Below are 14057 nucleotides of genomic sequence, written 5' to 3'. Positions count from 1 at the left end.
AAAGTGGCTACTTGAGGGGTAGTGCAGCAGAAAGTACAAAAAGACGGGGGGGAGAGAGAGAGAGAGAGAGAGAGAGGGAGGAGGGAGGGAGGGGCGGAGGGAGGGAGGTGGCCTTTTTACTTGGAGAGTTTTAGAGAGAAACAGTGCAGAATGAACCATAGAATATGAAGGAAAGAGAATATTACAAAATCACTATTTAGAGGAAGAGTAGAGCAAAACATCAGAGGCCAAGAGTCACATTTTGTCCTTTCTATTTATATATTTCCATCTTACAAGGAAAAATGACTTCAGGTAGCAAAGAGCAGAAGAAATCTAAGTATAAACCTAAAGAGATCCACAGTAAAGACTTTGAAAAACTCTGGGCCAATTACTCAAGCAGACAGGAAGCAGACTTCACTGAATGTCACTGAATGTCGTGCTAACTTTCGACAGAATACACAAATAGTTTGGGGACTATGAATCCAGGTTCTGACATTATCAGAAGGGTGATAGAATGAATAAAATCAGTAAATTTTCAATCAAAAGTATCACTGCTAATTTTCGTTTTAGGATGAAAAATATAAAACAGATAATTTCTATGCGGTGTCTTCTGAGCATAGAAATTCTATTCCTAAGGCTACTGCTGATCGTGAAGCTTCCACCTCTACTGCTGACAGCCTGGATGCTGCCGAGCCTGACCCAACAAATTCTACAAATGCTACTGACTGTCTGGCTGCTCTTGAGCATGAGCTGACTAATTCCAACAACACTGCTGACTGTCTGGCTGACCTTGAGCCTGATCCGACGATTTCTACCAATGCCGCTGACTTTCAGGCTGCTGTTGCACCAGAGCCAACTATGTCCACCCACCCTGCTGACTGTCTGCCTGATGTGGAACCAGAGCCAACTATGTCCACCCACCCTGCTGACACTCTGGCTGCTCTTGAGCCTGAGCTGACTACTTTCAACAACACTGCTGACTGTCTGGCTGACCTTGAGCCTGAGCCAAACATGTCCACCCACCCTGCTGACAGTCTGCCTGATGTGGAACCAGAGCCAACTATGTCCACCCACCCTGCTGACACTCTGGCTGCTCTTGAGCCTGAGCTGACCAATTTCAACAACACTGCTGACTGTCTGGCTGACCTTGAGCCTGATCCGACGATTTCTACCAATGCCGCTGACTTTCAGGCTGCTGTTGCACCAGAGCCAACTATGTCCACCCACCCTGCTGACAGTATGGCAGCTGTTGAGCCTGAGCCGACTATGTCCACCCACCCTGCTGACATTCTGACTGCTGATGAGCCTGAACATAATAATTCTACCAAAGCTGCTGACTGTCTGGCTGACCTTGAGCCTGAGCCAAACATGTCCACCCACCCTGCTGACAGTCTGCCTGATGTGGAACCGAGCCAACTATGTCCACCCACCCTGCTGACACTCTGGCTGCTCTTGAGCCTGAGCTGACTAATTTCAACAACACTGCTGACTGTCTGGCTGACCTTGAGCCTGATCCGACTATTTCTACCAATGCCGCTGACTTTCAGGCTGCTGTTGCACCAGAGCCAACTATGTCCACCCACCCTGCTGACTGTCTGCCTGATGTGGAACCAGAGCCAACTATGTCCACCCACCCTGCTGACACTCTGGCTGCTCTTGAGCCTGAGCTGACTAATTCCAACAACACTGCTGACTGTCTGGCTGACCTTGAGCCTGATCCGACTATTTCTACCAATGCCGCTGACTGTCGGGCTGCTGTTGCACCAGAGCCCGCTATGTCCACCAACCCTGCTGACAGTATGGCAGCTGTTGAGCCTGAGCCGACTATGTCCACCCACCCTGCTGACATTCTGACTGCTGACGAGCCTGAACATAATACTTCTACCAAAGCTGCTGACTGTCGGGCTGACCTTGAGCCTGAGCCAAACATGTCCACCCACCCTGCTGACAGTCTGCCTGATGTGGAACCAGAGCCAACTATGTCCACCCACCCTGCTGACACTCTGGCTGCTCTTGAGCCTGAGCTGACCAATTTCAACAACACTGCTGACTGTCTGGCTGACCTTGAGCCTGATCCGACGATTTCTACCAATGCCGCTGACTTTCAGGCTGCTGTTGCACCAGAGCCTGCTATGTCCACCTACCCTGCTGACTGTCTGCCAGATGTGGAACCAGAGCCAACTATGTCCACCCACCCTGCTGACACTCTGGCTGCTCTTGAGCCTGAGCTGACTAATTCCAACAACACTGCTGACTGTCTGGCTGACCTTGAGCCTGATCCGACGATTTCTACCAATGCCGCTGACTTTCAGGCTGCTGTTGCACCAGAGCCTGCTATGTCCACCAACCCTGCTGACAGTATGGCAGCTGTTGAGCCTGAGCCGACTATGTCCACCCACCCTGCTGACATTCTGACTGCTGATGAGCCTGAACATAATAATTCTACCAAAGCTGCTGACTGTCTGGCTGACCTTGAGCCTGAGCCAAACATGTCCACCCACCCTGCTGACAGTCTGCCTGATGTGGAACCAGAGCCAACTATGTCCACCCACCCTGCTGACACTCTGGCTGCTCTTGAGCCTGAGCTGACTAATTTCAACAACACTGCTGACTGTCTGGCTGACCTTGAGCCTGATCCGACTATTTCTACCAATGCCGCTGACTTTCAGACTGCTGTTGCACCAGAGCCAACTATGTCCACCCACCCTGCTGACTGTCTGCCTGATGTGGAACCAGAGCCAACTATGTCCACCCACCCTGCTGACACTCTGGCTGCTCTTGAGCCTGAGCTGACTAATTCCAACAACACTGCTGACTGTCTGGCTGACCTTGAGCCTGATCCGACTATTTCTACCAATGCCGCTGACTGTCGGGCTGCTGTTGCACCAGAGCCCGCTATGTCCACCAACCCTGCTGACAGTATGGCAGCTGTTGAGCCTGAGCCGACTATGTCCACCCACCCTGCTGACATTCTGACTGCTGACGAGCCTGAACATAATACTTCTACCAAAGCTGCTGACTGTCGGGCTGACCTTGAGCCTGAGCGAAACATGTCCACCCACCCTGCTGACAGTCTGCCTGATGTGGAACCAGAGCCAACTATGTCCACCCACCCTGCTGACACTCTGGCTGCTCTTGAGCCTGAGCTGACCAATTTCAACAACACTGCTGACTGTCTGGCTGACCTTGAGCCTGATCCGACTATTTCTACCAATGCCGCTGACTTTCAGGCTGCTGTTGCACCAGAGCCAACTATGTCCACCTACCCTGCTGACTGTCTGCCAGATGTGGAACCAGAGCCAACTATGTCCACCCACCCTGCTGACACTCTGGCTGCTCTTGAGCCTGAGCTGACTAATTTCAACAACACTGCTGACTGTCTGGCTGACCTTGAGCCTGATCCGACTATTTCTACCAATGCCGCTGACTGTCGGGCTGCTGTTGCACCAGAGCCCGCTATGTCCACCAACCCTGCTGACAGTATGGCAGCTGTTGAGCCTGAGCCGACTATGTCCACCCACCCTGCTGACATTCTGACTGCTGACGAGCCTGCACATAATACTTCTACCAAAGGTGCTGACTGTCTGGCTGACCTTGAGCCTGAGCCAAACATGTCCACCCACCCTGCTGACAGTCTGCCTGATGTGGAACCAGAGCCAACTATGTCCAATCACCCTGCTGACACACTGGCTGCTCTTGAGCCTGAGTCGACTAAATCCTCCAATGCTGCTGACTGTCTGGCCTATGTTGAGCCAGAGCCAGCTATGTCCACCCACCATGCCGACAGTCTGGCTGCTCTTGAGCATGAGCTGTCTCATGCCAACAAAGATGCTGACTGTCTGGCTTCTCTCAAGACTGAGCTGATTAATTCCACCAATGCTACTGATTGTCTGGCTTCTGTTGGGACTGAGACAACCATGTCCACCCAGCCTACTGACAATTTGGCAGCTGTTGAGCCTGAACATAATTCCACCAATACTGCTGACGGTAAGGACTCTGTTGAACAAGAGCCATCTAAGCCCACCTACCGTGCCGACAGCCTGGCTGCTCTTGAGCATGAGCTGACTAATTCCAACAACACTGCTGACTGTCTGGCTTCTCAGAAGGCTGAGTCAATTGATTCTACCAATGCTACTGATTGTTTGGCTTCTGTTGGGACAGAGACAACTATGTCCACCCACCCGGCTGACAATATGGCTACTGATGAGCTTGAGGCTACACATTCCACCAATGCTGCTTACTTTCTGGCGGCTCTTGAGCCCCAGTCGACTAATTCCTCCAATGCTGCTGATATTCTGGCTTCTGTTGGGTCTGAGACAACCATGTCTACCCACCTTGCTGATATTCCTATTGCTCATGAGCCTGACTATAATGATTCTACCAATGCTGCTGACAGTCTGGACTCCGTTGAGCCAGAGCCAGCTATGTCCACCCACCGTGCCGACAGTCTGGCTGCTCTTGAGCATGAGCTGTCTCATGCCAACAAAGCTGCTGACTGTCTGGCTTCTCTCAAGGCTGAGCCAACCATGTCCACCCAGCCTGCTGACAGTTCGGCAGCTGTTGAGCCTGAGCCTACAATTTCCACCAGAGCTGCTGATTTTCTGGCTACTGTTCTGCCAGAGCTAACTAGGTCAAACCACCCTGCTGACTGTCTGGACTCTGTTCAGCCTGAGTCATCTATGTCCACACACCCTGCTGATAATATGGCTACTGATGAGCTTGAGCCTACAAATTCGACCAACGCTGCTTACTGTCTGGCTGCTCTTGAGCCTGAGTCGACTAAATCCTCCAATGCTGCTGACTGTCTGGCCTATGTTGAGCCAGAGCCAGGTATGTCCACCCACCGTGCCGACAGTCTGGCTGCTCTTGAGCATGAGCTGTCTCATGCCAACAAAGATGCTGACTGCCTGCCTTCTCTCAAGACTGAGCTGATTAATTCCATCAATGCTACTGATTGTCTGGCTTCTTTTGGGACTGAGACAACCATGTCCACCCAGCCTACTGACAGTGTGGCAGCTGTTGAGCCTGAACATAATAGTTCCACCAATGCTGCTGATGGTCTGGGCTCTGTTGAACAAGAGCCAGCTAATCCCACCCACCGTTCCAACAGTCTGGCTGCTCTTGAGCATGAGCTGACTAATTCCAACAACACTGCTGACTGTTTGGCTTCTCAGAAGGCTGAGTCAATTGATTCTACCAATGCTACTGATTGTTTGGCTTCTGTTGGGACTGAGACAACTATGTCCACCCACCCTGCTGACAATATGGCTATGGATGAGCTTGAGCCTACACATTCCACCAATGCTGCTTACTTTCTGGCCGCTCTTGAGCCCCAGTCGACTAATTCCTCCAATACTGCTGATATTCTGGCTTCTGTTGGGTCTGAGACAACCATGTCTACCCACCTTGCTGATATTCCTATTGCTCATGAGCCTGACTATAATGATTCTACCAATGCTGCTGACAGTCTGGACTCCGTTGAGCCAGAGCCAGCTATGTCCACCCACCATGCCGACAGTCTGGCTGCTCTTGAGCATGAGCTGTCTCATGCCAACAAAGCTGCTGACTGTCTGGCTTCTCTCAAGGCTGAGCCAACCATGTCCACCCAGCCTGCTGACAGTTCGGCAGCTGTTGAGCCTGAGCCTACAATTTCCACCAGAGCTGCTGATTTTCTGGCTACTGTTCTGCCAGAGCTAACTAGGTCAAACCACCCTGCTGACTGTCTGGACTCTGTTCAGCCTGAGTCATCTATGTCCACACACCCTGCTGATAATATGGCTACTGATGAGCTTGAGCCTACAAATTCGACCAACGCTGCTTACTGTCTGGCTGCTCTTGAGCCTAAGTCGACTAAATCCTCCAATTCTGCTGACTGTCTGGCCTATGTTGAGCCAGAGCCAGGTATGTCCACCCACCGTGCCGACAGTCTGGCTGCTCTTGAGCATGAGCTGTCTCATGCCAACAAAGATGCTGGCTGTCTGGCTTCTCTCAAGGCTGAGCTGATTAATTCCACCAATGCTACTGATTGTCTGGCTTCTGTTGGGACTGAGACAACCATGTCCACCCAGCCTGCTGACAGTTTGGCAGCTGTTGAGCCTGAACATAATAATTCTACCAATGCTGCTGACGGTCTGGACTCTATTGAACAAGAGCCAGCTATGCCCACCCCCCGTTCCGACAGTCTGGCTGCTCTTGAGCATGAGCTGTCTCATGCCAATAAAGCTGCTGACTGTCTGGCTTCTCTCAAGGTTGAGCCAACCATGTCCACCCAGCCTGCTGACACTTTGGCATCTGTTGAGCCTGAGCCTACTTTTTCCACCAAAGCTGCTGATTGTCTGGCTACTGTTCAGCCTGAGCTAACTAGGTCAAACCACCCTGCTGACTGTCTGGATTCTGTTCAGCCTGAGTCATCTATGTCCCCACACCCTGCTGACAGTTTGGTAGCTATTGAGCCTGAACTGACTAATTCCACCAAAGCTGCTGACTGTCTGGACTCTGCTGAGCCAGAGCCAACTATGGCCACCCACCATGCTGACATTCTGACTGCTGTTGAGCCTGAACATACTAATTGCTCCAGTACTGCTGACTGTCTGCCTGCTGTTCAGCCTGAGTCCAGTATGTCCACCCACCCTGCTGACAGTATGGCTGCTATTGATGCTGAGCCTACAGATCCTGCCATTGTTGCTGACTGTCTGGCTGCTCTTGAACCTCGGCTGTCTGTTACATGTGCTGCTGACAGTAGTGTGTTAGTTGAGAGTCATGACTCAGGACCAGCTAGTCACATTGGATTGGATTATGTAGTTGATTTACCTCTTTACAAGGAGAGTACAAGGTACAAACCCCATGCTGACCCAGAGCCCACTCCTGGTTCCTGCACTTGTTATTCCCTTGACTCCATTCAAATGACTAACCTGACTCTTTTGATATCCCTTAGTGAAGAAGAAATATTTGATTCTGCTACTTCAGATGAGGAATCTTCTTTTACTCCTGACGTAGAAGAAGGTCTGCCTGCTACTCAGGGTGCTGAGGATATTTTTCATGCTTCCGCACGAGCTGAACCAATAAACCACAGCTTGATCCTTCTCAGGGAGAGTGGATATCTTCGGGCAACAGAGATACCACGCATACCTTTTTTGCTCTTCATATGGCTTATATCCTCACTCTTATCCATCATAACATGGATGAAAATCCAAATTCAACAAGCATGGCATGAAGAAAATGGCCAAGGAGCTCCCACTAAGAAGAGAGTCGGACCAGGTAAGTTAAACTAAAATAGTAGCTTAAAATAGATTAAGATTGTTTTACTAGAAACCTAGGTCTCTTTTGTTAATAAATTTCATACTTCTATAGGGCTATTTACGCATAACCTAGAACCTGAAAACTTTATTTTTTCTCAATTTATAGAAAATAATTTTCATAATGTAACAAATCCAGTTTAGAGAAATACAACTGACCAGGTAATATTTTTTCCTACTTGGATGTTTCCTATTCTAGAATGAGGAGATTATTGTCACTTCCAGTGAAAACATGTGTTTCCTGAATGACTAAGCCGGGAAAACTTCCTGTTAAATGTTATTGTCTATTTATCGCTGTCATTCTGAACTCTGACTTCTGAAGTTAGCATAGCCTTTGACCGCAACATTCCAAAAGAAGCAACTTCTGAGATTAAAAATAACAAGAGAAGCATCCACCTTCTCACTGTTTCTCTCTACATTGATATGTCTACATTGATATCTACATGATAATGACACTGATGTTGTTGATGCTGGGCATGACAATATCACCAGAGATGTGCCTGATGATACTGTTAATAATTCTTCTTTTTCTTCTAGTGGCTGCGGCTCCTGATCCCTAGACCCTTGATGCTCCTCCAGGATCGATTGGAATATCAAAACACAGTCTGTGTGGGAGAATTGATCATATATATAAATTTTAAAATAAAATGTTCAGTCTGATTGTAGACTGAAGTAAAAATTGATTGTTTCATTGGAGTCTCAGTTGTGCCATGTGATGCTTCCTGGAAACTTTTTTCAATTATTTTCAATTTTAATATTTTCAATTTTAATATTTACTTATTTACTTTACATCCTGCTCACTGCCCCCTCCCTGTCAGCCTCTCCCATAATTGTTCCCTTGTGCCCCACTCTCCTTCTCCTCTCAGTGGGTAGGGGCCATTTGGTTATCTTCCCACCCTGGAACATGAAGTCTCTGTGAGACTAATCTAGGACACAATCTAGCTAGAAGAACCTATTCTGCATACAGGCAACATCCTTTAGGATAACCCATGCTGTAATTGTTTGGGACTCACACAAAGATCAAGCTGCACATCTCCTACCTATGTGTGTGGAGGCTTAGGACCAGCCTCTGTATGTTCTTTGGTTGCTGGTTCAGTCTCTAAGAGCCCTAAGAGTCCAGGTCAGGTGATTTGGTTAGTCTTCCTGTGGCGTTCTTATCATCTGAGGGACTGCAATCCTTCCACTTATTTTTCCATGACAGTCTTCAAGATCCATCCAATTTTAGCTGGGAGTGTTCATCTAAGTCAGCTTCTGGGTGAACCCTCTCATGGGACAGCCTATGCTAGACTCTGTCTGCAAGCATAACAGGATATCATTAATAGTGTCAGGGACTGTTGCTTGACAATGCGATGGGTTTCAAGTTGGGTAGGCTGGTGGTTGGCTTTTCCCTCAGTCTCTCCTCCAGCCCTGTTCCTTCATTGACTGTAGACAGGAAAAAAATTGGATTTAAAGTTTTGTGGTTGGGTTGATGTTCGAATTGCTCCAGTGGGCTTGCTGCGTAGCTAGAAGAGCCAGTCACCCCAGGCTCTGTATCCCCAAGGCTATGATTCACAACCTCCACTGATTCTTGTGTGCCTCCCCTATCCCATTCTCTGTCTCTCTCTCTGAGGTTGTACCCTCACTCAACACCCTTACAAGTTACAGATCTCCATTCATTATCATGGTTCCCTCCTCCTTCCCACACTGAACCCTGCCTGACCCTATCCCTTTCTATCTCCTTTCTTAATCAGCTCCTTTCATCCATCCATATGCCTTCCATGACCATTCTATATTCTCAAATATCCTTTCTTGTGCCCTTCTTTTTCTACCTTCTTGGGTCTGTAGAGTCTATCATGGGCATCCTGTATTTTATGGGCTGCCTCCTGAGAGGGAGGGGTCATGCTTACCTTCCTTTTCACTGAGCCCCACTGGATTGCATTCCTATTTAGGGCTCCTAGGCATAAGAGGCCTGTATAACTAAAGAGAGCCAATCCTAGGCCTTCTATAAGAAAACATAATCATTGAATTAAGTCATAAATACTTTTCCAATGTTTCTTTTAGAGCCCATCTATTCAGCACTTTAACATGTTTAAGTTAAAGAAATTACATTTTTTATATCATTAAATTGATTAGATTTATATGTAGAAGATTTTGCTGCTGTGCATTTTCTATGCAGTATGTGTGATAGAATTCAGTACTGGTTCCCCTGGAATTGGAGTTACAGATAGTTGTGAGTGACCAGCAATGTGCTAGCAATTAAAACTGAGAGCTCTACAGTCAAAACTAGAACTCTTAACAGCCCATCCATCTCTAAAGGTATATATATATATATATATATATATATATATATATATATATATATATATATATCTCAACATGGTAAATTTTATCATAAAATCTTATGAAATTTCAATACATTGTCTAGTTTATGTAAAAAAAAATTCACTAAGAACATTTTACTCTAATATGACCTGTGTTTGCAGATGGGTCAAAGACATTTTGAATTGGATCTATGACCCTGAACCCCAGTACTCACATTGTGTACATGTGTACATCTTGTTTGTGCATTGATCCACATATGAAAGATAGAGACTGATATTGTCTTTCTCTCACTTTACCCCCCACACGTGGATTACTGTGTTTGGGCCAAAGGACAATGCCACTTGACAGTTCTGTTCTGCTATACTGTGGGTTCTAGGGACTGAATACAGACCATCAACCCTCATTTTCGTTCCACCCCTGGTCCCTCCATTTTGGAGACTGTTCACTCACTCAAATCCCTAGTGTGTTTGATTTTCTGTCTTGGAGCAAAATTATCTTCATACTTGCAGGAAAGTAAGCTTTGGGGATCCCATTATACCCACATCTGCAATGAGGTTTTCAGGACAAGTGTTTTGCCAATTGAGTTTTACCAAGCACCCCAGTCTCTATCCCTTATTTCCTATTTTTAGGCTGTACTAGCTTAGGAAGGAGAACCAGTAGCACAGTAGTAGACATTCCATTGTCCACATGCTTCTTGATCATCTTGTAGTTCTAAAGGCTTAATTAATTAGTCTTTAAGCTGCAGTTTCATATAAATAATAAATTATGCATTCTAATTCCAAAATATTCCTCTGTTTATTGAACATATTCTTTAAATACTCCGACTTGATGAACTGTAGTTTTTCATTCTGTCAGTCCATTTACTCCCCACATGTAACTTCCCACATGTACTGTGTAGAATCCCCATTCTACTATTTCTCAAGATTGTCCCATTCTTACACCTTTTTGTTTCTTTAGCCAGTCAAGATCCTTACACTTCATAAATTTAAATATTATGAAATGAACCCTGGTCTTTGGGACCCTCATTTCATTTTGCTTAAACCATTTTGAATCTAAAATCCAGGAGCTGGGGTGCCATTGTTTCTCACCTCATAGTGATATTTACCAATTTTGGTGTAAGTCCAGGCACACACTGACCATTTTACCATAAAGCGTGAAGTCCTGCTTTGCTACCTTTTAGTCCCTGTGTTACCATTGATACTGTATCTATTACCTAAGAAGCATGTTGTGATCCTGATGGAAGCAAATACAGAAACATTACTCCTGGGCATAAAAAATGAAATTTGGAAATGAAAAAAAAATCAAAGTACTAGTGACTGGGGGTTTCCTTGTTCATTTGTTGGTAAGAATTTACATAGATACACGTGGTCTGAAAACTGCATCAGTGGGTCATGTCTACATTGTGTCAATCATCCAGCCTAAGACCCACAGCCTGTCACTCATCCACAAGACACACAGCTTATCAAAAAATCTGTCCGCAAACCCTCCATAGTCTGTCAATTATCCATAGGGAAATCCCACAGCCTGGCAATCATCAATAAGAATTGCCTAAGTCCTGTCAATCATCCACTGGAAACCTCCTTGTCCTGTCAGTCATCTACAAGCAACTCTCAACTCTCTGTCATCCAGAAGAAATTTTCACAGCCTGTCAATCACGCATAAAAAATAGCCATAGTCTGTTAATCATCCACAGGTCATGTCCACAAGCTTACATACAAACCTTACATGGAGATCTGTAACTTGTAAGAGTGTTGAGTGAGGGTACAACCTCAGAGAGAGAGACAGAGAATGGGATAGGGGAGGCACACAAGAATCAGTGGAGGTTATGAATCATAGCCTTGGGGATACAGAACCTGGGGTGACTGGCTCTTCTAGCTACACAGCAAGCCCACTGGAGCAATTCGAACATCGACCCAACCACAAAACTTTACATCCAATTTTTTTCCTGTCTACAGTCAATGAAGGAACAGGGCTGGAGTGTAGAGGGCCGCAATAACATTCGCCACCACAAGATGGCGCTGGCCTCCGCCGCGCCAGCCGACTTCCTTTCAGGAAGTTAACTGTGTGTGCATGTGCAAGAGTGCCTTCGTGCCAGGTCTTTGCCCACTCCGGGGTGTGCCTAATGAGATCTTGGGTAAGCGACCAATCAGGTGTGGATGTGCCGCGCTAGGGTGTATATAAGCCGCGCCCTGCCGGCGTCCCGGGCCTCTCCTTAAGATTCAAAAAATGTTTAGCTGCAGTAAGAATTCGTGTGTTCCCATGTATTCTTGCTGGCGAGCTCGCGCGGGACACTGGAGGAGAGACTGAGGGAAAAGCCAACCACTAGCCTACCCAACTTGAAACCCATCACATTGTCAAGCAACAGTCCCTGACACTATTAATGATATCCTGTTATGCTTGCAGACAGAGTCTAGCATAGGCTGTCCCATGAGAGGGTTCACCCAGAAGCTGACTTAGATGAACACTCCCAGCTAAAATTGGATGGATCTTGAAGACTGTCATGGAAAAATAAGTGGAAGGATTGCAGTCCCTCAGACGATAAGAACGCCACAGGAAGACTAACGAAATCAACTGACCTGGACTCTTAGGGCTCTTAGAGACTGAACCACCAACCAAAGAACATACAGAGGCTGGTCCTAAGCCTCAACACACATAGGTAGGAGATGTGCAGCTTGATCTTTGTGTGAGTCCCAAACAATTACAGCATGGGTTATCCTAAAGGATGTTGCCTGTATGCAGAATAGGTTCTTTTTTTTTTTTTTTTTTTTATTAACTTGAGTATTTCTTATATACATTTCGAGTGTTATTCCCTTTCCTGGTATCCGGGCAAGCATCCCCCTCCCCATTCCCCTTCCTTATGGGTGTTCCCCTCCCAACCTTCCCCCCATTGCCGCCCTCCCCCCACCAGTCTAGTTCACTGGGGGTTCAGTCTTAGCAGGACCCAGGGCTTCCCCTTCCACTGGTGCTCTTACTAGGATATTCATTGCTACCTCTCCCTTCCCTACAATCTTAGTGTTGTTCTTGATGGTGACAATTACTTAAGTATGAATATTAAAATGATATTAAATGATTTGAAAAACTCAGAGACAAATATTTAGAAAGCTTATGACACAGGAAATACGGAGACTGTTCCAACACAACAAAAGAACAGCAGTACCAGGATTACTACATAGTTCAGTAGTTCAGTTCGTGAGTCATGAACCAAGACAAAGAATAAGCTAGATCAGCTGTTGGTCCACTTCAGTATTTTTTATTTTGACACAGTTTGCCACTGAATTAAAGGTCATGTGTGTCATTGGCAAATGTTCTACCATGAATAAACACCCCCAGTCCCTGAGTCTGAAATTTTATAATTTCTGACTCTAAAAATGACAGCATAAGCCACATGTTTAGAATTATACATACATAATCACAGGTAATAAATAGTGTTTCCTAATGATCTGTTTGAGTTTTGAAATGTCCAATGCAGCAGAAAACTACCTTTTGCTAGGAGGTTTTCTGTAAACTTTCATCCTGTAATGAACCAGCAATGTTCTTGATACTGCAGTCCAAGACATTTTTTTGTCATATTTCAGATGGAGCTTTCAATGTGGATATATAAATAGTTCATTTCCTTCCACATATTCTGGTATTGTAGAATTATAAATCTTGTCCTAGACTTTGTTAATGTTTAGCTCTACAAAATGATCTTACAAAGCTATATTCCTTTCCATATGAAATAAAATTGTTTATGCTGAAATTCCCTGTTTAGTACACATGTTTACCTATTGTTTATGTTGAGCCATTATTTCCAGACAACAGATCTGTGCTTTAAGGTGAGCCTTTCTAGAGAGAGCTCACTCTCATTTCAAAACTTTAATGCTCTTTGAAATATTTAATTTTATTTTTTCTTATTCACTTTACATCAAACTCACTGACCCTGTCTCAGTCTCCCTATTCTACAGTCCTTTCCGGTTCCCCTTCCCCTTCACCTCTGAGCAGTCATGGATCCCCTATATATCCCCACACCCAGGCACTTCAAGTCTCTGCAAGGGTAGACACTTCCTCTCTCTCCAAGGTCAGACAAGGCAGCTCAGCTAGAAGGAGGTATCCCATGTATAAGGAACAGTTTTTGATAGGCCCCATCCCAGTTGACTGGGACCTATAAGAAAATCCAGCTACTCTTCTGCTACATATGAGTGGGAAGGTGTGAGTCCAGCCCGTGTATTTTCTGTGGTTGGTGGTTCAGTCTCTGAGAGCCCCAGGTGTCCAGGTTATTTCACTCTGTTGTTTGTCCTCTGGAGTTCTTATCTCCTTGCAGACCTGGAATCTTTCCTCCTAGTGTTCCCTAAGAGTCTAATGCCATACATCCCTGAGCAAGGCAAATCTTGTCATTAGAGTTTTTAAGTGGGAGGAAGGGAGGGAGGGAGGGAGGGAGGGAGGGAGGGAGGGAGGAAGGGAGGGAAAGAGGGAAAGATTGTGTGTATGCTTTCTCGAGCCTTT

General features: G+C 46.1%; 1 protein-coding gene across 1 annotated transcript; it reads left to right on the top strand.

Annotated features, from left to right (window-relative positions):
- Positions 1-1384: 1384 nt before the first annotated feature.
- Positions 1385-7957, top strand: LOC134482339 (uncharacterized). Its single transcript, XM_087589405.1, has 3 exons — positions 1385-6811; positions 6914-7236; positions 7812-7957. The coding sequence occupies exons 1-3, from the start codon at positions 1398-1400 to the stop codon at positions 7832-7834; spliced, it is 5760 nt and encodes a 1919-aa protein (XP_087445531.1). The 5' UTR covers positions 1385-1397; the 3' UTR covers positions 7835-7957.
- The last annotated feature ends 6100 nt before the right edge of the window (positions 7958-14057 follow it).

Source organism: Rattus norvegicus, chromosome 16 (assembly GCF_021556685.1).
Source record: "Rattus norvegicus strain SHRSP/BbbUtx chromosome 16, alternate assembly SHRSP_T2T, whole genome shotgun sequence".
Classification (NCBI taxonomy): domain Eukaryota; kingdom Metazoa; phylum Chordata; class Mammalia; order Rodentia; family Muridae; genus Rattus; species Rattus norvegicus.
The sequence above is the reverse complement of the archived record's forward strand: the minus strand, read 5'-3'. Positions and strand labels throughout refer to the sequence as shown.

Bases quoted from the DNA above. Each gene is read 5' to 3' on its own strand.
- LOC134482339 (XM_087589405.1), top strand. From the start codon at position 1,398: ATGTCCACCCACCCTGCTGACACTCTGGCTGCTCTTGAGCCTGAGCTG. The intron at 6,812-6,913 runs GTACAAACCCCA...GATATCCCTTAG, and splicing joins CTTTACAAGGAGAGTACAAG to TGAAGAAGAAATATTTGATT. The intron at 7,237-7,811 runs GTAAGTTAAACT...TTTTTCTTCTAG, and splicing joins TAAGAAGAGAGTCGGACCAG to TGGCTGCGGCTCCTGATCCC.